Raw genomic sequence first — 23,687 nt, 5'->3', positions numbered from 1 at the left:
CGGTCTTCTGTGGACGCGCTTTTGGGCGCCAGTTGGATTTCTGGTCCTTGGCTGAGTTAGTGGACAAGGCCGAGGGCTTAGAGGACGACCAGTTGGAGGAACGAAAGGAACGAAACCTCGACTGATTCCTACCCTGGACAGGTTTCCTGGCATGGAAGTACTCTTCCCACCAGTAGCTTCCTTAATGATTTCATCCAGCTGTTCACCGAACAAGCGGGACCCAGCAAAAGGGAGCCCAGCAAGGTGGTACTTTGAAGAAGCATCTGCCTTCCACTCTCGAAGCCACAAGATCCTGCGGATAGCGAGGGAATTAGCCGAAGCCATCGCAGTGCGGTGAGAAGCCTCAAGCATGGCAGACATGGCATAGGATGAAAAAGCTGAAGCTTGGGAAGTTAAGGTAACCATTTCGGGCATAGATTCCCTGGCGAGGGAATGCATCCCCTCTAGAGAAGCAGAGATGGCTTTGAGAGCCCACACTGCTGCAAAAGTCGGGGAGAACGAGGCCCCCGCCGCTTCATATACGGATTTGGCCAGAAGGTCAATCTGGCGGTCAGTGGAATCCTTAAGGGAGGTGCCATCAGCCACCGACACAACGGTCCGGGCTGAGAGCCTAGACACCGGGGGGGGGGTCTACCTTTGGGGACTGAGCCCACTCCTTGACCACCTCAGGTGGAAAGGGAAAGCGGTCATCAGAACCACGCTTTGGGAAGCGTTTGTCAGGACAGGCCCTGGGCTTGGCCACAGCGGCCTGAAAACTGGAGTGGTTAACGAACACACTCTTCACTCTCTTAGGCGAGGTAAACTGGTGCTTTTCTGCTAGAGAGGGTTGCTCCTCTGATACTGGCGGATTGAGATCCAGTACAGAATTAATGGTAGCAATCAAATCACTAACATCTGAGTCACTTTCGGACAGATCAATGGGGCACATGGAGTTAACCTCCGAGCCCCCCGTAAAGGCATCCTCCTCATCCTGCGAGTCAGCTCCTGAATCAGAGCCGCGGGACGAGGAAGGAGAGGAGACCCTGCGTCTCTTCTTAGGAGGACGGGGTCTGGGACCAAATGATGAATCCTCTGTGAGCTCCGGTCCTGAGAGACCCCTAGCAGCACAGAGGCAGCCTGTGAAGGGGGCTGATGCATGTTCAGCAAAGTCCTGGACAGATGTCCCATGGAGTCAGCAAAAAACTGGGAGATAGACCTAGAAAAGGTTGCTACCCAAGCCGGAGGTTCAGGCACAGGAGCAGCTGAGGCACCGCCAGGTTAGAGCAGGCATCACAATGTGGGAAAATGCTCGGTTCAGGCAGCAGGAGCTTACATGCAGTGCATACTGAATAAAGCTTTGGAGCCTTGCTCCTCGTGTGAGACATGCTGCTGGAGTGGAGGCTCTGCCAGAGAATGAACCCCGGAGAGTATAAACAGAGGTCCACAACCGGAGACCGGTTGTGGCTTACCAGACCGCTGGAGCGGTCTTGTGTGCCCTCCAGATCCCGAAGCCCGGACCCCCAAGCACAGCACCTCAGCAGAGATGCTGCAGACCAGCGCTGCAATGCAGAGAGTACGCTGAAAAAATGGCCGCCGGAGCGAAGAGAGGGGGCGGGACTTGCTTGAGGAGCGGGAACTGGAGGGCCATAGAGACCTACAGGGGAGGGGACACACACAGCAGTGGGGAGTGTCCCTCCCCTGTGCAAAACTGCCGCCGGGCGGAGCCGAGCCTGTCCCTCTGCATGAGAGACAGGCGAGGTCAGTGAAACCGAAACTAGGCCTCCGGCGAAGCCGGGGTCTAAATTTGAGCGGCGCGGCCGGCGCGCAGGCACCAACGGCGCGGTTCTCAGGCGACAGCTAGAGAACCCGCCGGAAATGTCAGAAAACACAATCAGCACACTCTCCCACAACAATAAAGTACAGGGACCCGGAAAACTAAACGTCTCAGGTACTAAGCTTGCTTACTAAGGGGATGTCCCTGGGGATGAGTGCTCCAGTCCAGCAGGGTCCTGAAGGGCTGCGGATGGAGACCGGTCTCTTGCCAAGCATGGAGACCGTGCTGGCTCCCACTTCAAGCCAGAGCCCAGGAGGGATGGTGAAGGAGCACGGCATGTAAGGCTCCAGCCTAGGAATCAACCTTACAACACCGCCGACACAGTGGGGTGAGAAGGGACATGCCGGGGGTCCAGACGTGGACCCCACTCTTCAATCTCGTTCCAAAAGGAAAAAATCATATGAGAATGCATGTGTGGATGTATGCCTCCTGAACACAAAGCGATAAACTGGCTGAGTCTGCTCATCAGGGGGTGTATAAGCTCAGAGGGAGGAGCTACACTTTTAAGTGTAGTACTTTGTGTGTCCTCCGGAGGCAGAAGCTAAACACCCATTGTCTGGGTCTCCCAAAGGAACGATAAAGAAAAATAAAACTGTGGCTAAATACTGGACACTCACTGAAAAGGACAGTAAAGACAAAAAAAAATCCCACAACACAGAAAAGGGGTGACCTTACTTCCGAACACTGGGCGAGTCAATACCAATGAACTGCAGCATAAATGCGGTGGTAGCAAAGGTGTAAAACACTGATGAAACAGCCATTCATAACCCTATCATTCATGGAGGGGACGATTGCCTACTATAGATGCAAACAGATGAGGCTTAAATAGGGCGCCAGTCACAGGTATGTGTGATGCAGTGTCTGGCTTATAGCCTATTGAGGCCGCCCATACTACAATGTTTCCCCCAAAATATGACCGGGTCTTAGATTATTTTTTGCTCCAAAAGATGGGCTAGGGCTTATTTTCAGAGGATGTCTTAATTCCTCCCCCCCACCCATGAACAATCCACATGTATTCTTGATCAATAGTGAAAAAAATAAAAATAAAATCAATAGGTTGATGTTCCATAATGCATTATGACTAACTGTCCAAACAGAGCGTGTGTATGTGTACACATATATACACACACATATATACGTATGCGTGTGTAGAGATAGAGAGATATAATATATAATAATAAATATATATATATATATATATATATATATATATATATATATATATATATATATATATATATATATATATATATATATATATATATATATATATATATATATATATATATATATATATATATATATATATATATATATATATACATATACATATCTTATGGGCTGAAAGTGCACACTCCCAGCTGCAATATGAGAGTTTTCACATACAAATCGGAGAAAGGGTTTAGGAATCATAGCTCTGTAATGCATAGCCTCCTCTTTTTCAAGGGACCAAAAGTAATTGGACAAGGGACTCTAAGGGCTGCAATTAACTCTGAAGGCGTCTCCCTCGTTAACCTGTAATCAATGAAGTAATTAAAAGGTCTGGGGTTGATTACAGGTGTGTGGTTTTGCATTTGGAAGCTGTTGCTGTGACCAGACAACATGCGGTCTAAGGAACTCTCAATTGAGGTGAAGCAGAACATCCGGAGGCTGAAAAAAAAGAAAAAATCCATCAGAGAGATAGCAGACATGCTTGGAGTAGCAAAATCAACAGTCGGGTAGGCAGACAAGAGTAGCCAGATGAATTCTGAAGTGTACCGGGATATATTTTCAGCCCAGATTCAGCCAAATGCCGCAAAGTTGATCGGACGGCGCTTCATAGTACAGATGGACAATGACCCCAAGCATACAGCCAAAGCTACCCAGGAGTTCATGAGTGCAAAAAAGTGGAACATTCTGCAATGGCCAAGTCAATCACCAGATCTTAACCCAATTGAGCATGCATTTCACTTGCTCAAATCCAGACTTAAGACGGGAAGACCCACAAACAAGCAAGACCTGAAGGCTGCGGCTGTAAAGGCCTGGCAAAGCATTAAGAAGGAGGAAACCCAGCGTTTGGTGATGTCCATGGGTTCCAGACTTAAGGCAGTGATTGCCTCCAGAGGATTCGCAACAAAATATTGAAAATAAAAATATTTTGTTTGGGTTTGGTTTATTTGTCCAATTACTTTTGACCTCCTAAAATGTGGAGTGTTTTTAAAGAAATGTGTACAATTCCTACAATTTCTATCAGATATTTTTGTTCAAACCTTCAAATTAAACGTTACAATCTGCACTTGAATTCTGTTGTAGAGGTTTCATTTCAAATCCAATGTGGTGGCATGCAGAGCCCAACTCGCGAAAATTGTGTCACTGTCCAAATATTTCTGGACCTAACTGTATTTTTATCTACAGTATATATCTAATATACACACACAGCTGTCTCCTCTTCAGCTTTAGAGTCCTGTAATTGAGGGACCTTTTGTTGACAGCCAAGTCGCATGACGTGATGTCACAAAGGTCCTGAAGCAGTGTTATCAGGATTTAAACACTGGGGCGCATGGGAGGGTGGGAGCCCTGTGAAATAGCCTAGTTTGTACTCCCTTACCCCTAATAAAAGTCAAGCATAGTAGCCAGATTCCTGTTCAGTTCAGTAATTAAGAGACCTTTGGTCATATGACTGTGAAGTCATAAAAAAGGTCCTTAAACAATGTTAACCTTGGTATACAACTGCTCGGGTCACTAAGAGTGGGACCCAGAGAAATTGTGCAGTTTGATTCCCCCGAACACCAGGCCTGACTAACTAGGACTTCTATGTCAAGCATACTCCAAAAATCCTGTAAGATCATGCTAGGACTTATTTTCAGGGTAGGTCTTATTTTCAGGGAAACACTATTAGATTAGGTGAGCTGTCCAGCACTTTTTAAGTGCACCCCACAAAGACAGAAGTACTGAACTCTGTATATAAAAAAAAAAAAAAAAAAAAAAAGGGAAAGAAGCTACTGAACATTAACAGTTCTCATAAGCTGAACTCTTAATATGAGTAAATTGTCTAAAGAGTCAAATCATTGATGTGTTCACCATCTGACCCTACAATTAAGCTTCAGCCACTTAATGTTCCAATAAACGCAACATTTTACCTGAGTAATGGCTTCCACAACAGAATCAGGCAGAGGTCCGCTGTTTCCAATGCAAGTCATGCAACCATATCCTACAACATCGAAGCTGAGAAAAGTAATATATGAAATTAACACAAGAACCCAGTGTTGCAACATGGCACTGATACAGCGGGCAAATTAAAAGGAGTTTTTAAGGCATCTAATATTGAGGAAATATCCACAGAAAAGGTAATTAATACGAGAAGTGTGTGGGTCTCCACTCCCAGCACCCCCGGTGATGAGCCGCTGGAGTTCAGGTGGTGGCTGGATGTGAACACTCAATGGAGCTCTGCTGTAAAGTGCAGTTCAATGCTTCCATCCGGCTGTTGCAGGAGATACTGCAGATCAGCTTCTATTCTCCAAGTAAGCTTCAGGATAACAAAAACTCATCTCACTAGTATGCTAAATCAATATTAGTATCACCTTAGCGATAAAAGGTAAAGTTTCGAAATTCCAACTGAAATTCACATGGGTGCCAGATACCATCTGAGAATTTGACATAATATTTAAATATGCTGAAAGGTGGGTGTTCCAATTTGAGGGACCCCAGTGACCATGAGAATGAAAGTGCCATTTAGCAATCTGTTAATTGTGCTCACCCTTTAAACCAAAATCAATAAAAGAATGGCCTCAATCAGGATAAAGGAGCTACACTGTGACAATGTTTAGATGCAAGGAGAAATAGGATTTTGTGTATCTAGTATAGAGGCTGTCCTTTTTTAGGGAAACCTACCCAAGCTTGGAAAGATAAGGCATGACGCCACTGTCTCGGAGATAGTAAGTCACTACCCCACTGCCAGGTGACAGACTAGTCTTGATGTAAGGCTTCACAGTGAGTCCAGCTTCAACTGCATTTTTGGCCAATAATCCTAAGACAAGGAATAAAAATTGGTCACAAAAGTCAGAGATACTGTAATACCCATCCACAACTACAATATGGCGAAAATCTACCCTAAAGTAAAGTACCCCTACTTAAAGAAGTTGTCCAGTTACCAAAACTGATTTTTTTTTTCTGATAAATCTTGCTATTATGTGCCTCTCCACACATCTATTATGTTTTTTTCAGCAATATTGCCTTTTATCGTGCTCTAGCAGCACATCCTAATTGCTGGCTCCAGCTCTGATGGGGTTAATCTCTCTTCTGACTTCCTGGGTTCAGTTCCTACAACTCCCATAATTCTTTCTGGCTCTAGGGCTGTCTTACACACCCACTGTATCCAACACACCCACTCTGCTCTCCTTTCCACCCAAAGACCTAAGACTCCTCCCTGCCTCTTCCCAGTGTGGATGCACGGAGAGCAATCACACAGACAGCAGCAGCTGCCAGCTCTGCACAGCCAGGGGAAGAATGCGGCTATCTTCTGCTTGTTCTCATATGGTCCATGGTGTGTGTGTGTGTGTGTGTATAGCGCGTGTGTGTGTGCGTGTGTGTGTGTGTGTATATATAGCGCGTGTGTGTGTGTGTATATAGTATGTGTGTGTATAGCGTGTGTGTATAGCGTGTGTGTGTGTATAGCGTGTGTGTGTGTATAGCGTGTGTGTGTGTATAGCGTGTGTGTGTGTGTGTATGTGTGTATAGCGCGTGTGTGTATGTATGTATGTATGTATGTATGTATATACATACAGTGCCTATAAGTAGTATTCAACCCCCTGCAGATTTAGCAGGTTTACACATTCGGAATTAACTTGGCATTGTGACATTTGGACAGTAGATCAGCCTGGAAGTGTGAAATGCACTGCAGCAAAAAAGAATGTTATTTCTTTTTTTTTTTTTTTTTTTTTTTTAAATTGAGAAAAGTTTATTCAGAGGGTCATTTATTATTCAACCCATCAAACCACCAGAATTCTGTTTGGTTCCCCTAAAGTATTAAGAAGTATTTCAGGCACAAAGAACAATGAGCTTCACAGGTTTGGATTAATTATCTCTTTTTCCAGCCTTTTCTGACTAATTAAGACCCTCCCCAAACTTGTGAACAGCACTCATACTTGGTCAACATGGGAAAGACAAAAGGAGCATTCCAAGGCCATCAGAGACAAGATCGTGGAGGGTCACAAGGCTGGCAAGGGGTACAAAACCCTTTCCAAGGAGTTGGGCCTACCTGTCTCCACTGTTGGGAGCATCATCCGGAAGTGGAAGGCTTATGGAACTACTGTTAGCCTTCCACGGCCTGGACAGCCTTTGAAAGTTTCCTCCCGTGCCGAGGCCAGGCTTGTCCGAAGAGTCAAGGCTAACCCAAGGACAACAAGGAAGGAGCTCCGGGAAGATCTCATGGCAGTGGGGACATTGGTTTCAGTCAATACCATAAGTAACGTACTCCACCGCAATGGTCTCCGTTCCAGACGAGCCCGTAAGGTACCTTTACTTTCAAAGCGTCATGTCAAGGCTCGTCTACAGTTTGCTCATGATCACTTGGAGGACTCTGAGACAGACTGGTTCAAGGTTCTCTGGTCTGATGAGACCAAGATCGAGATCTTTGGTGCCAACCACACACGTGACGTTTGGAGACTGGATGGCACTGCATACGACCCCAAGAATACCATCCCTACAGTCAAGCATGGTGGTGGCAGCATAATGCTGTGGGGCTGTTTCTCAGCAAAGGGGCCTGGCCATCTGGTCCGCATCTATGGGAAGATGGATCGCATGGCCTACCTGGAGATTTTGGCCAAGAACCTCCGCTCCTCCATCAAGGATCTTAAGATGGGTCATCATTTCATCTTCCAACAAGACAACGACCCAAAGCACACAGCCAAGAAAACCAAGGCCTGGTTTAAGAGGGAAAAAATCAAGGTGTTGCAGTGGCCTAGTCAGTCTCCTGACAACCCAATTGAAAACTTGTGGAAGGAGCTCAAGATTAAAGTCCATATGAGACACCCAAAGAACCTAGATAACTTGGAGAAGATCTGCATGCAGGAATGGGCAAAGATAACTCCAGAGACCTGTGCCGGCCTGATCAGGTCTTATAAAAGACGATTATTAGCTGTAATTGCAAACAAGGGTTATTCCACAAAATATTAAATCTAGGGGTTGAATAATAATTGACCCACACTTTTATGTTGAAAATGTATTAAAATTTAACTGAGCAACATAACTTGTTGGTTTGTTAGATTTATGCATCTGTTAATAAATCCTGCTCTTGTTTGAAGTTTGCAGGCTCTAACTTATTTCCATCTTATCAAACCTGCTAAATCTGCAGGGGCTTGAATACTACTTGTAGGCACTGATAGATAGATAGATGGATATCTATCTATCTATCTATGTGTGTGTGTGTATATTGTGTGTGTGTTTACAGAAATTATGATTATTAGCCGGCGCAACATGTGAAAAAAATAATTGAGGAAAATAAAATGAAGGGGTGAGGAGATTGCTTTTTTTCCCCTCTTGCCTAGTCTGTGTCGTCCGTATCATCCGTGTGACATGCATTTTGCAGGCTACTTTCACATCAGCGTTTTTTTGCCTGTAGGCAAAAAACGCAAACCGCATACGACAGGATCCTGTGGATTAAATGTGCAACGCATGCAACCGTTATTTTACCGGATCCTTCTACATCGGGACACAGAATTTATCAGCCGGCACTGGAGTCAGCTGACTCCTGATCTGACACGCACACGCTGCAATAGCTGCAGGTTAACAGCAGTCACTGCCTGCTGCCGATCAGATGTGACCGTGTGCGGGCTGTGTGTACAGGAGTTCAGATGAGTTCAGATCAGCAGACTCCAGTGTTGGCCGATCAGGCTGAGGCCACACATGGATTACTGCGATCCCCTCGCATGACACTCGGCTCATGCTCAGTACAGCAGAGCCGAGTGTCATGCGTGTGTCCCTACGACTGAGGTCCGACTGTGCGAGCAGACCTCAGCTGCGGGGGGCAGGCCGGCTCTGAGGAGGGGTGGGAGGGATTTCTCTCCCTCTCCTCCGTTGCCGGCTCTCGCGAATTCTCGTTCTGCACTCGCGGTAGTGCAGTGTGATTTTTTTCTCTCACCCCATACACTTGAAAGGGTAAAAGAGAGAGTCTTGCATTACAATTGCAGCATGCTGCGATTGTTTTCTCAGTCTGATTAGGGCGGAGAAAATAATTGCTCACGTGCGCTGACACACAGGCTAATGTTGGTCCGAGTGGAATGCGATGTTTTATCGCACTCCACTTGCACAGTTTTTCTCGCCGTGTGGCTTAGGCATTACTTGTTCTGTGATTCCCCTGCATCCATCGCAGCGTGTGCGGGCTGGTGTTCAGCTGAGTTCAGATCAGCTGACTCCAGTGCTGGACTGAACTCAGGTGACCTCACAGCCCACACAAGCTGCGATGGATGCAGGGGGACACAGAAAAAGTAAATCGGCCGACACTGGAGTCATCTGATTACTTGTTCTGCTGGCGCTGTTGTCAGGAATAGGCATGAGTGAGCAGTAAAATGCTCTGGTGCTTAATAGGCAAAGCCCATGTTGATTTCTTTGTTTTAAAAAAAATTCATTAAAAAAATAAAAAAAACAAAACAAAAAGAAACCCCAATACAACTCTAACCCTAGGGTTAGGGGTATATAAAAAAAAACAAAAAAAACCCCCACACAACAGCACACAGAAAAATACTTTATTAGAAATAAATACAGAGACACATAAGGGACTCCATGTTTATTACTCCCTCTCACCCCTCCACGATCGAGAGATTTCTGTACTGACCATGCGAGGGAAAAAGAGAGAGCGAGGGAAAAAGAGAGAGCGAGGGGGAAAAGAGAGCGAGGGGGAAAAGAGAGCGAGGGGGAAAAGAGAGGGAGGGGGGAAAAGAGAGGGAGGGGGGAAAAGAGAGGGAGGGGGAAAAGAGAGGGAGGGGGAAAAAGAGAGGGAGGGGGAAAAGAGAGGGAGGGGGAAAAGAGAGGGAGGGGGAAAAGAGAGGGAGGGGGAAAAGAGAGGGAGGGGGAGTGGGAGGGGAAGAGGAAGAGGGGGTGGGGAGGAAGAGGGGGTGGGGAGAGGAAGAGGGGGGAGAAGAGGGGGGAAAGAAGAAGACGGGGGGGGTAAGAAGAAGAGGGGGGGGTAAGAAGAAGAGGTGGGGGAAGAAGAAGAAGAGGGGGGGGAAGAAGAAGAAGAGGGGGGGGAAGAAGAAGAAGAGGGGGGGGAAGAAGAAGAGGGGGGGGGAAGAAGAAGAGGGGGGGGGAGAAGAAGAGGGGGGGGGGAGAAGAAGAGGGGGGGGAGAAGAAGAGGGGGGGGGGAGAAGAAGAGGGGGGGGGGGAGAAGAAGAGGGGGGGGGGAGAAGAAGAGGGGGGGGGGAGAAGAAGAGGGGGGGGGGAAGAAGAAGAGGGGGGGGAAGAAGAAGAGGGGGGGGGAAGAAGAAGAGGGGGGGGAAGAAGAAGAGGGGGGGGGGAGAAGAAGAGGGGGGGGGGAGAAGAAGAGGGGGGGGAAGAAGAAGAGGGGGGGGGGGAGAAGAAGAGGGGGGGGAAGAAGAAGAGGGGGGGAAGAAGAAGAGGGGGGGAAGAAGAAGAGGGGGGGGAAGAAGAAGAGGGGGGGTGGGAGAAGAAGAGGGGGGGGGGAGAAGAAGAGGGGGGGGGGAGAAGAAGAGGGGGGGAAAGAAGAAGAGGTGGGGGGAAGAAGAAGAAGAGGGGGGGGAAGAAGAAGAAGAGGGGGGGGGGAAGAAGAAGAAGAGGGGGGGGAGAAGAAGAGGGGGGGGGGAAGAAGAAGAGGGGGGGGGGGAAGAAGAAGAGGGGGGGGGGAAGAAGAAGGGGGGGGGGGAAGAAGAGGGGGGGGGAAAGAAGAAGAAGAGGGGGGGGAAGAAGAAGAAGAGGGGGGGGGAGAAGAAGAAGAAGAGGGGGGGGGGAAGAAGAAGAGGGGGGGGGGGGAAGAAGAAGAGGGGGGGGGGGAAGAAGAAGAGGGGGGGGGAAGAAGAGGGGGGGGAAAGAAGAAGGGGGGGGAAGAAGGGGGGGGAAGAAGAAGGGGGGGAAGAAGAAGAGGGGGGAAGAAGAAGAGGGGGGAAGAAGAAGAGGGGGGGAAGAAGAAGAGGGGGGAAGAAGAAGAGGGGGGAAGAAGAAGAGGGGGGAAGAAGAGGGGGGGGAAGAAGAGGGGGGGGAAGAAGAGGGGGGGGGAGAAGAGGGGGGGAGAGAAGAGGGGACGGGAGAAGAGGGGGGGGGGGAGAAGAGGGGGGGTGCTCTGTCACCAACTTGCTCCACTCTGACTTGTTGTGCAGGTGACAGAGTGCAGACAGTTGGTCCCATGCAGCAGGACAAGTGACAGAGCAGAGCGGTGACTCTGGCACAACAAGTCCCTGAGTGGAGACAGTAAGTGACATGCTCTGCTCTGACACATAGTGTGCTATATGTCACTAACTTGCTCCACTCTGTGACTTCTGCTGCATAGGACCGACTTTCGCCACTCTCACCTGCACAAGTCCCAGAGTGGAGCAAGATAGTGACATATAGCACACTATGTCTCAGAGCAGAGCATGTCACTTACTGTCTCCACTCTGGGACTTGTTGTGCAGGTGACAGAGTGGAGCAAATTGGTCCCATGCAGCGTCTGGTCACCTGTGCTGCTGGTGGGAGTATATGATCACACTGCCGACACCGCCCGCTCTCCTGACAGCTGAGCACAGCGGGCGAATAGTGTGATCACATACTTGCGTGACAGGGGGGAATTTAGCTGAAGACCCCCCCCCTGTACTGCACACTGGCGCCCCGTGCCTCACCAATCTGCCAGACGCTCCGCCATCTTCACTGCTCCACTCTGTGCCATCCTCCGGATCCTCCCCTCGATGCTGGGCTGTGATGTGCGGTGGTCACCGGCCCACAGCCAAGTCAATCAATCTGAGTGGCGCCGGCATCCTCTGACGTAAGCGTCAAGTTTGAGAGCCCGGAACTTGACGGGGCATCAGAGGATGCTGGCGGCCACAGCTCCAGGGGGTCATGTAACTGGTACTGAGCGTGCAGGATAGCGCCGCACAGTGCCAGAACTGGAAATAGAGACCAATTAAGAAAACTCCCAAAATGGTAAGTTACATCTATAGACAAAATAAAAAAAATGGGTGAACCACCCCTTTAAATATGGTTATACTTTCTTTTTTTTTTTTTTCTTTTACTATATATAAATAATCCACACTCATGTAACCAGTTTGATAACTTAAGAAATAAAAACAATAAAAACAGCAAAATAAGTGGTGCTTACCTGCGCCCAGCATGACAGAAGGGTTACTAGTGTTGGTACAGCTGGTGATAGCAGCTATGACCACAGAGCCATGGGTCAGCTCGTAGTCTGCATCATTATGGGTAAATTTCACTGTGTCACTATGGTGTCCTTGAGGAATATGGAAACCTTTAAACCCTTGCTGTTAGAGGGGGCAAAAAAAAAAAAAAAAAAAAGTTATCAGGCAATCTAAAATAAATGAAAAGGCATCTCACAGTGCAGTAAATCTGTGGCACCCACTTTACTTTTTACATCCAAAGTCCCAGGCTGCATTTTACTACACAACTTTTGTGACTAAAAATCACCAAATCCATTAGGTTCCCTTCCCATTATCGGTATTCTGCCGCAATGCCGGATCCGGCACAAATGCGGTACAGTTCAATGGAACCGCGGCAAGACAAGGTCACATGCTGCCGCAAGTGACCACACGTGAGCTTATCTTGCCACGATTCCATTGAACTGTATTGAACTGTACCGTATTTTTGACGGATTCGGCATTGCGGCAGAATACTGCTGATGTGAGAACACCCTTATCTGCATCCTAACTGGCGGGATTTGGTAATATTGTTCCACAAAGTTACCGTTTCTGTATAAGATGGAAATTTAGAAGGACAAGTCTGACTCTTCCAATAGTGCAGCCTCAGGCTTTCAGTCTGTAACCTCAAGCAATCAGATAATTGAAGGCAACATTTAATACAAAAATAGAAATCTGCTGTACGAACCGCAAAGAAGTGGCTTTTCTTACCTTGGCTCCGAGGCAACTCTCAAAGTCAGTTTTCATGTCAGACACAGCCACTTTATCCTGAGGCCTCTTGGGTCCACTACAACAGGGCACCACAGTGCTTAGATCCATCTCTACCACCTGTAGAGAGAATAATGCCCAGTAACCTACCATAAGCTGCAGACTTTAAGACATCCATACTAGGCGTTGACAATACGAAGCCTAACAATATTATATGTAACAAGTCCTTGGGTAAACCGTTTGATTATTACCTGGGTGAAATCAGGGTCCTGGTCTGTATTACTGAAGTCCCTGAACAGGCCAACAGCTTCCAAATATCTCTGGATGTACTTCACTTTGTCTTCTTCACGACCTGAGACATGGATATATAATAGGATTGTTTTTAGCCTTTGGTTTAACAGGCCACCTTAAAGACTTTAGCTACAAAGCACCAATGTGGGTTATCATGGTGTTCTCCAACTATCACTGGGGAACAGAGTGACTGATTTTTAATTTTTGAGCAGTTGCTTTGTATCCAAGGTGTCTGGCCTAAAGTGCTGGCTCCTAAACCTCACTAACACATGTCCTGGCCTGCTTGAAGCCATTAATAGGTTTGCCTTTCCATTTTACATTTAAGGCTTGCATCGTATTATCAACTTCTTTTAAGTTTCTTAAATTTAATCCCTAATTAATAAACTGAAAAAAACCCTACACTGCTAAAAAATACTACAAAGAATGCCATTTCTTCATCTCACAGCATACCAGACACGGTAAGTAGGGACAAATAACCCAAGTGTGATTAGAAGAATGTAAATGATGTTAAAAATGTAATTCGTAGGCTTAGTGCATGCACGGCTTTTTCACACAGTGAAAATCAAGGGTGGCATTCATTAGACCGTGGCACATTGCCAACAGACAGGATTAAAAACTATATGGCTTCTCTGTTGCTAAACTACATAAGTATCACACACATATATAATACAGGGTTGTTCTTACCGGTTTGCTGTAAATACTGAACACTGACCAAATCGACAGGGAAAAACGCTGCAGTGGCCCCATACTCCGGACACATGTTGGCAATAGTGGCACGGTCAGCAATGGACAGTTGTGCCACACCAGGGCCGAAAAACTCTACAAATTTCCCCACAACTCCAACTTGACGGAGATGCTGCAACAAAGGCACACAACATTATAGCCACAGGCTTGTCTATCATCTCGGTAATGGAGAAGTCACCAGTACTTTTTTTTGTTTTTAAATAAGCCAAGAACAAAAAATGTGATACCTTAGTCACTGTGAGCACAATATCTGTAGAGTTCACTAAATGGTGAGGGGTCCCAATCAATTTATACCCAATGACTTCCGGTAGCACCATACTGATTGGTTGGCCAAGCATGACAGCCTCAGCTTCAATTCCTCCAACACCTAATCAAGCAAACATAATGGTTAAAAATTGGCAAGAACCGGCAACCTGAAATGTCACGCACGCATGCACGCACAGAATAACATGGATGGATTCTTAAGCATTGTTACCACCACCACTGATATTGTAAAATTGGAAATAAGAGGTAAAAAAAAAAAAAAAAAAAAAAGCTAATCATAAGGGTAAGGCTAGGTGTGCACTGGGAGTTTTTTGACACTGCGTTTTTGTGCGTTTTTAGCTGCTAAAACCACACAAAAACGCACCAGCGGCAAAAACGTGCAAAAAACGCATTCATTTTTATCGCGTTTTGGTGCGTTTGTGGCTGCATTTTGCGGCGATTTTGATCACTGCGTTTTTCCAATGCATTGCATGGGCGGAAAACGCAGCAGGAAAGAATTAACATGACCATTTTTTTTTTAAGCTTAAAAACGCAGCTGAAAAAAAAAAAAAAAAAAAGTTGTGTGTGGACAGTAAAAATGAAAAAAGTCAGACTTTGCTGGGGAAGCAAATTCATGCAGTTTTGAGCCCAAAAACGCACCCGATAAACATGCAAAAACGCCGCAAAAAATGCACTGTGCGCACATAGCTTTATGCTTTGCAAATTAAGGGATGCATAAAATAGGAGTGAAACAGATTCTGGTGATTTGATAAAAATCACTATTGATTAGCAGAGCTGCAGCTCTGCTAGTCTTCTCAATGATGAGCGGTGTAGAGCCCCTCCTGTGCCAATGACTGACAGCTCAGCTCTCTGCCTAGAGAGTGCACAGCACACATCAATGGTGAAGAAGGGATAGCCAGAGCCTGGGGATACCAAAGACAACAATGCTGAAGTTCATCATTGAGAGGACTTGCAGAGGTGCAGAAGAAAAAATGTTATCAAAACTGCAACATGTAGTCCAGTAAATGACTAAGAATTTATGATGCTCTCATTTAAGGCAGCATAAACATTGTGACAGAAGCCAATTGTACATCCCATCAAAAAAGGAGACACTCTTTAGATGATTCTTTCATTCCTTAAGTTGGACTCCCCTAATACTGGACGCTTATTACCTATAATATGCACGATGAACCCTCACAGTTAACTTAACACTAGAAGTCTCAGAGAGGGGTCATTTGACATTTCTACCATTGAAATCCTATGGAGCTCGAAATTCCTGGGACTTCTAGTGTTAAAGCAACACTTTTGTAATAAAAAAGGTTAAACTTACCCCAACCTAGAACACCAAGACCATCAATCATTGTTGTGTGCGAGTCTGTCCCAACAAGACTGTCAGGATAGTAGAGGCCATCTTGGTCAAAGACTACTCTAGCCAGGTATTCTAGGTTGACTTGATGAATGATGCCAGAGCCTGGTGGAATGATTCTCATATTCTGAAAGGCCTGAGAGCCCCACTGGAAGTACAACCAACAGAACCAGGTCAATGTCATCTTATAAATACGATAGCAGAAATCCCACTCCAATGCTTTCTTACATACTCACTTTTAGAAACTCAAAACGTTCTTTGTTCCTTTCAAACTCCAATTCCTGATTCTTTTGTAAGCTATCTTCCCTAAAACATACGACATAAGAAGGAGGAGATGCGCAGATAAAGGCTACATTTATTCTTCTGAAGTGTATCGTTTGGGCTAGGCGTGCAGAAAGTGACGTCTGAAGCTGTGCAGACTGCCATGCACAATTTAAGGGATTTTTTTTTATGTTTTTTAAAGAGGTTGTCCACAATGGACTATTTTACCAAAAACAGCACTTGTATTGTCGTCAGCAATATCAGTGCAATACAAGGCACAGCCCAAGAAGCAGAAACTGCAATATCAGAATCAGCTTTACAGTTTCTGGAAAATAAGACAACCCATGTAATCAATCTCAGATATATTAGTGCATTTATTTTCATGCATGTTTTGTGTGCAATACAGTGGGATTTCCCAAAAAGATAGAAAAAGATCACTTTCCCTATGAAGAGCAACAGAGTTTGTAAATAAAATCAGCCATAGAATGAGCCATGCACTTAGACCATGCAAAAAAATAAATAAATAAATAAAAAGTAGGAAATAGATTGTTCAGGAACCGTCTCACCTTCTGTTGAAATCAACTTGTATGGAATGATCAATCACCAAGTCTGCTGGACAAACAGGGTTGATTTTTTCAGGATTTCCTCCCAATCGCTTTACCGCATCCCGCATTGCTGCAAAATCCACCACTGCAGGGACACCACTGAAAATACAGATATAGAACACACTGAGAAACAATAACTTGGTCTCCAATGTATAGATAAATGGTGAATGTGATTGAGTGGTGGGATATTGATAAGTATTGCAATGCAACGGTAAAATAAGACCAATTTATTACAAACATGACTGCATCATAATTTGGAAAAGAAACAAGAGCTAGCACTCTACCCTCTGACCACCACTGTTCAGCTACTACCCCCTAGTGTGAACTGGTACATCTGATGTAAAGCAGAGAAAGACTGGGCTCTGTATATACCAGAACTGGAGAAGTGACACTTCTGTCACCTCAATAGATAAATCTTCCTGTCTTCAAAGGACTAGCAGTACATACACTGTCGGTTTTCCAGTTATGAATATTAGGGTTTTTGTGAGCGACATAGGTCCTACAGTTATGGGAGACGCGTTTTTGACAATGTGATACCAAAGGGAATGGCATGCATATTCTTACGTAACTGTGCAATCTACGCGTCAGCCCCCAAATTAAGTTTGGCCTGACGCATGGAGTTGTATATTTCATGTTTCCTATCTAACAAAACCCAAAATCATGATAGGAAATATGGCATTAATATCTTCCATCTGGGACATGCAGGAGGGCAGATATTTTGAAGATCGGGGATCCCATAATTTTTAGAATGCAAACTGCATCCCATTGACCAGCTTTAATCTGAGGTCACCAAGGGGAGTGACGGATATCCAAGAAATTCAGATTCTGATTTTTCACCCCTGTTCAATGCTGGAGATACAGGCTTCTGTAGGATTGTTCCAGATTTTCTTATTTGAGAGCTTCCCTTGAAAAAGAAAAAGTGCCACCCCTGTGATCACAGGTCAAGTACAGTTTTTTTCTTTTTACTTAATGTAGCTGTACTGTTTTGTCCCCTTTGTAATATCTTTTGTAGATATTTTTTATAAAAACACTGCCTACTTTTTGGATTAAATACATAAAATGTAATAGCTTCATTGCTCTTGCTCTATAAACTGCAAAGCTGAAGCCTCGAGAGTCCAAGAATTACCAATAACGAGCGTCCAAAACAACTGGTGGTGGCAGCAAGGTTTTCTTGGGTTATTGTGGAGCTTGGCAGTGATCGTACAGAAGTGCATTTTTTTTTTATAATCTCTCATAATTATATATATATATATATATATATATATATATATATATATATATATATATATATATATATATATATATATATATATATATATATATATATATATATATATATATATATATATATATATATTCCATGGGTTGGAAGAGGTGTTTATATGCTATATGTTCATTTTGAAAGCACTGAATAATTGATAATTGGCCTAGTAGCGAAAGCAGCTGTTGCGTCATCCTTCACTCAGTCAACCGAGTATTGTTCTGACAATTGGAGTGCTGTCTGTGACCAATTGGTGGCAGCGCTGTGATCTTCCAGGCTGTTTGACAATAGGGAAAGCAGTTTTTGGGGACAGCAAAAGCCATATTTTAAAAGGGAATTATCTGTCAGCAGGTTTTTGTTATGTAAATGGATAGCAGCATGATGTAGAGGCAGCGTTTCTAATTTCAGGCATGTATCACTCACTGGATTGGTTGGTGTAGGTTTGATAGAATCCCTGTTTTGTCTGATGCAGCTGTAGCTCTGTAGAACCCCACCTACAGCACTGTTTGACAGCTTGATGACACTATAAAGTGTACACAGGAAGCTACCAATCAGTGGTTTGGGCAAGGTTACAGAGATTATCGGTCTGGCATGCACATGAGATCTAGACCTCTAGTAATAATCTCTTGCTGATAAAACACAGATTGTATTGAAACTACAACACAGCCTAAAAAGTGACATCACTGGATTCAGGCTCTCTGTCCTCACAATAGGGTGCTCTCAAATTAAATGGCTAAAACCTGCTGAGAGATTCTCGTTGAGCAAAATTGTTGATTTTTTTGCCCATGACATCACAGCCCTTGCTCTTTTAACCACAATTTCCAATGTCGCCAAAATTGTAAAAGAACATGCTTGAATTTACATATCATCTGCATTAGGGTTTAGTGCCGCACAAAGAAATAATTATTCACTACTTCAAGTAGCTCTTTTGCATAAAAGGCATTGCTGTACAGATCTCTGGTGTGTGGTTGTAGGAATGACGAGAGCCCCATTTATTGCATTACAAACCAGACAGACAGTTCACTAGTAGTAGGAAAACCCCTAGATAATTACGTGAAATCCTGCAGAATAACTCGAGCCGGACGGAACGGGACTTCCACATTCTCATACTGAGTGACTTTCCAGTTGAGGATATTATCAATGTCTGTGCTTTTTACCAGAAATTCATCACAGTTCCTGATGGCCGACTCCAGGAGGACTCGAATGGAGAAGGGTAAGCGGGCTGGAAAGAAATGGGATGTGGGTATTATAGCTTCAACAGATAATGCAGGAATCAGACACTTGAAACTGAGCAAGAGACAATTCAGTCACAATCACTGTGTGGTTACGAGAGCTAAAAACATTCTAAATTAGTCAATAGCATATAAGAAAAAAAAAAATTCATACTAAGAAACTTCTCGGTGTTTAAGGAAGGCAATTTTTTTTAGACAAGTAGAATAAAACATATTCAAAACACTAAGAAGCCTTGTACAATCTTAAGATTCTCTCACATCCACTATATGCATTTTATGGAAGAGGTGGGAACTAGAGCCATCACTTAAAAAGGTTGTCCGGCCTTAAGCTACATGTCTGCAGTCATTATGATTGCAGGCTTGTGAATCCTTATACTGTGCACTGACCACAAGTGTAAGGCCCGTTTCAAACGTCAGTGAAAAAAAACACAGACGTTCTTCACTGACGTGTAAAACACGCACATGTCCCTCCATGTTCCGTGATTCACGGCACACGTGGGTTGTCCATGTGCAATCAGTGATTGCAAATGGACCTTATTCACCTGCCTTCACTCCTGCTGTCCATGGTGCTGAACTCCTCGGCTCTGCAGCTTCCGCCCACCGCTCTCTGCAGCTACTTCCTGGTCGGCTGTTCCTGCTCATGAATATTCATAAGCCGGGCAGGAGCTGCCGAGAGCGGAGGCTGCAGAGCGAATCGCAGGCAAGGTACGGTAAGTTGAAAATATTTAATATGTCCGTGATTTTCTGGTACGTGTGTCACGGATCACACACGGATCACACCATAGTGTGGTCCGTGGGTCTTCAGTGATGCCAGAAAAAACTGACTTGTCTCCGTGCAGAATCACGGCCACGCGTGCACGCTGCACAGAGACACGTTCAGTGAAAAATCACTGATGTGTGAGCAGACTCATTGCTTATAATAGGTCTGCGTATGTCAGTGATTCTGGTACGTGTATTAAAAAAAAAAAAAAAAAAGCACATACGTACCAGAATCACTGACGTATGAAGGGGGCCTTAGGCTGTGTCCGCACTTTGCGTTTTTCCCTGCGTTTCAGCAGCGTTTTGAACTGCAGCGTTTTCATGCCAAAATGCATGCGTTTTGATTTTCCATCAAAGTCTATGGGAAATGGGGATTTCTTGTCAGCGCTTTGCTGTTCAAAACGCTTTTGCATAATTTTGGGCAAAAACCATGCGTTCAAAGAAGCAGCATGTCAATTGTTTTTGCCATTTGGGCTGCGTTTTGCTAACATTGAAGTCAATGAGAAGTAGCAAAAAGCAACAAACATCAAAATTCCAGCGTTTTACATGCTTTTTAGGTGCAGAAAACATGCGTTTATGACATCAAAATAATGGAATGATATGTCCCTTTACACACACACACACACACACTTAAATTAATGAAAAATATTAATTTATTGTTATTTTAGTGATAAATAGTATAAAACCGCTATAATTATATTAAATAAAGAGAATTTTGTTTACTTACCGTAAATTCTTTTTCTTATAGTTCCGACATGGGAGACCCAGACCATGGGTGTATAGCTTCTGCCTCCGGAGGACACACAAAGTACTACACTAAAAGTGTAGCTCCTCCCTCCGAGCATATACACCCCCTGGATGACAAATCCAACCAGTTTAGTGCAAAAGCTGAAGGAGGACATCCACCCATAAGTAGAGATAGAGTAAAACCCGGAATAACCGGAACCTCTGTCTACAACAACAGCCGGTGAAAAACACACGGAACAAGAAAACTGCCAACAGGCAACAGGGAGGGTGCTGGGTCTCCCATGTCGGAACTATAAGAAAAATAATTTACGGTAAGTAAACAAAATTCTCTTTTTCTTAATCGTTCCTTATGGGAGACCCAGACCATGGGACGTCTCAAAGCAGTCCATGGGTGGGAAATAAACAGAAACTGAGAAGTAGGCAAAACCTAACTTCACAAATGGGCGACAGCCGCCCGAAGGATGCGTCTGCCCAAGCTCGCATCTGTCGAAGCATGAGCATGCACTTGGTAGTGCTTCGAAAAGGTGTGCAGACTAGACCAAGTGGCAGCCTGACAGACCTGCTGAGCCGTAGCCTGGTGCCTGAAAGCCCAAGAGGCACCGACAGCTCTGGTCGAGTGCGCCTTAATCCCCGGCGGGGGAGGCACCTGAGAACATTGGTAGGCATCGGATATGGCCGACCTAATCCAACGAGCTAGGGTCGGTTTAGAAGCAGAGAGACCCTTGCGCTGACCTGTGGTCAGCACAAAAAGAGAGGTGCACCGCCTAAGAACAGCGGTACGTGACACATAGATCCGGAGCGTCCGCACCAAATCTAAAGCATGCAACGCTTTCTCAAAGCGATGCACAGGGGCCGAACAAAGGGAAGACAATGAAATGTCCTGGTTAAGGTGGAAAGGAGACACCACCTTAGGGAGAAAGCCCGGAGTCCGACGGAGAACCACCTTGTCTTGGTGAAAAAACCAAAAAGGGTGACTCCGAAGAGAGCACAGTCAAATCAGAGACTCTCCTGAGAGAAGTTATGGCCACCAGAAAGACCACTTTCTGTGAAAGACGAAACAACGAAACCTCCCTAAGAGGCTCAAAGGGGGGTTTCTGTAAGGCCGTGAGGACCAGATTAAGGTCCCAGGGATCCAGAGGCCGCCGGTAAGGCGGAATGATGTGAGATGCGCCCTGCATGAAGGTGCGCACCTGGACCAGTCGGGCGATACGCCGCTGGAACAACACTGACAGAGCCGAGACCTGTCCCTTGAGGGAATTGAGAGATAGTCCTAGCTGCAGACCGGACTGTAGAAAGGACAGGATGGTCGGCAAGGAAAACGGCCAAAGAGCATGGCCGGAAGAGCGACACCAGGACAGGAAAAGTCTCCAAGTCCTGTGGTAAATCCTGGCCGGGGAAGACTTCCGAGCCTGAGTCATAGTGGAGATGACCTCGGAAGGAATGCCTGAAGCCGTAAGGATCCAGGACCCAAGAGCCACGCCGTCAATCTGAGAGCCGCAGAATTCTGGCGGAAAAACGGACCTTGTGAGAGAAGGTCTGGGCGGTCCGGGAGATGCCACGGCACCTCTACGGACAGACGGAGCAGGTCTGGGAACCAAGCTCGCCTGGGCCAGTCTGGGGCGATGAGTATGACCCGACGGCCCTCCATTCTGATCTTGCGCAGGACTCTGGGCAAGAGAGCTAGAGGGGGAAACACGTAGGCCAGACAGAACTGGGACCAATCCTGAACCAGCGCGTCCGCCGCCAAGGCCTGAGGATCGTGGGAGCGAGCCACGTAAACCAGGACCTTGTTGTTGTGCCAGGATGCCATTAGATCCACTTCCGGAGTGCCCCACTTGCGGCAGATTGACCGGAACACTGCCGGATGCAGGGCCCACTCGCTGCTGTCCACGGTTTGACGGCTGAGATAATCTGCCTCCCAGTTTTCTACGCCTGGGATGTGGACTGCGGATATGGTGGACTTGGAGTCCTCCGTCCACTGAAGGATGCGTTGAATTTCCAACAGGGCTAGGCGGCTGCGAGTCCCGCCCTGGTGATTGATGTAGGCATCTGCTGTCGCGTTGTCTGACTGGACTCGAATGTGCTGCCAACAGGTGGTGAAAAGCTACGAGAGCTAGGGGCACAGCTCTGATTTCCAGCACATTGATCGAGAGGGCTGATTCGGACGGAGTCCAAGTGCCCTGTGCTCGGTGGTGGAGAAACACTGCTCCCCAGCCGGATAGACTGGCATCCGTGATGAGAATCACCCAGGACGGGGCCAGAAAGGAGCGTCCCTGGGACAGAGAGAGGGGCCGAAGCCACCACTGAAGAGAGCTCCTGGTCTGTGGCGACAGAGCCACCAGCCTGTGCAAGGAAGAGGTCCGCTTGTCCCAACAGCGGAGAATGTCCAGCTGCAGGGGACGCAGATGGAACCGGAGCGAGACACTCCGCTGAGAGTGAGCGAGACACTCCGCTGACAGTCTGCACTGGATGAAGCCTTGACTAGAAGGTCGTCCAGGTAAGGAAACACTGCCAACCCCTGGAGGTGCAGAACCGCAACCACTGCTGCCATGACCTTGGTGAATACACAAGGGGCCGTGGGCTAACCCGAAGGGGAGAGCCACGAATTGGAAATGTTCCTCTCCGATTACAAAACGTAGCCAACGCTGGTGTGAAACTGCGATTGGCACATGCAGATAGACATCTCTGATGTCGATGGATGCTAAGAAATCTCCTTCGGTCATTGACTGATCGCAGAGACTCCATGCAAAAATGCCGCACCTGAACATGCTTGTTGAGAAGCTTGAGATCCAGGTCGGAAGGCACCGTCCTTTTCGGGGACTAGGAAGAGATTTGAGTAGAAATCTCAGAACCGTTCCCAGTCGGGAACTGGTACAATTACTCCATTGGCCTGCAAGAATGCCACGGCCTGTGAGAAGGCGGCGGACTTGGAGCAGGGGGGAGTTGACAGAAAAAAATCTGTTTGGCGGGCTGGATAGAATTCTATTCTGTAGCCGTGGGAGATGGTATCCCACACCCACTGATCGAAGACGTGTTGAAACCACACGTCGCCCAAGTGGGAGAGCCTGCCACCGACCAAAGGACGTTGCTGGCGCGGCCAGATAATCAAGGGGAGGCTGCCTTGGTGGCAGCAGCTCCTGCGGACTTCTGAGGACGCGGCTTCATGCGCCAGTTGGTTTACGGACCTTGGCTGAGTTAGTGGACGAGGCCGAGGGCTTAGAGGACGACCAGTTAGAGGAACGAAAGGAACGAAACTTCGACTGGTTCCTGCCCTGGACAGGTTTCCTGGGTTTGTGGCATGGAAGTACTCTTCCTGCCAAAAGCTT

The 23,687-nt window shown here is 46.3% G+C and overlaps 2 protein-coding genes across 6 annotated transcripts in view; both read right to left on the bottom strand.

Annotated features, from left to right (window-relative positions):
• LOC142244354 (cytoplasmic aconitate hydratase-like) overlaps positions 1 to 23,687 on the bottom strand; it is a 97,710-nt gene that overhangs the window by 11,985 nt on the left and 62,038 nt on the right. For 2 of the 3 annotated variants that reach the window (XM_075316553.1, XM_075316562.1), the window contains exons 3-13: positions 18,677 to 18,845; positions 16,324 to 16,461; positions 15,733 to 15,802; positions 15,461 to 15,644; positions 14,115 to 14,254; positions 13,828 to 13,999; positions 13,104 to 13,204; positions 12,856 to 12,972; positions 12,093 to 12,252; positions 5,684 to 5,819; positions 4,933 to 5,017 (exon numbers count right to left, since the gene is read on the bottom strand). In XM_075316553.1, coding sequence (XP_075172668.1) covers positions 4,933 to 5,017; positions 5,684 to 5,819; positions 12,093 to 12,252; positions 12,856 to 12,972; positions 13,104 to 13,204; positions 13,828 to 13,999; positions 14,115 to 14,254; positions 15,461 to 15,644; positions 15,733 to 15,802; positions 16,324 to 16,461; positions 18,677 to 18,845 — 1,472 coding nt within the window. The remainder of the gene's footprint in view (positions 1 to 4,932; positions 5,018 to 5,683; positions 5,820 to 12,092; positions 12,253 to 12,855; positions 12,973 to 13,103; positions 13,205 to 13,827; positions 14,000 to 14,114; positions 14,255 to 15,460; positions 15,645 to 15,732; positions 15,803 to 16,323; positions 16,462 to 18,676; positions 18,846 to 23,687) is intronic. The other variant, XM_075316570.1, reaches the window with a different exon arrangement.
• The window catches only part of LOC142244368 (cytoplasmic aconitate hydratase), a 188,587-nt gene that overhangs the window by 102,866 nt on the left and 62,034 nt on the right, over positions 1 to 23,687 (bottom strand). The window lies entirely within an intron of this gene.

The sequence above is a fragment of the Anomaloglossus baeobatrachus genome, chromosome 1, assembly GCF_048569485.1.
Source record: "Anomaloglossus baeobatrachus isolate aAnoBae1 chromosome 1, aAnoBae1.hap1, whole genome shotgun sequence".
Classification (NCBI taxonomy): domain Eukaryota; kingdom Metazoa; phylum Chordata; class Amphibia; order Anura; family Aromobatidae; genus Anomaloglossus; species Anomaloglossus baeobatrachus.
This window is presented reverse-complemented; position numbering and strand designations above follow the sequence as displayed.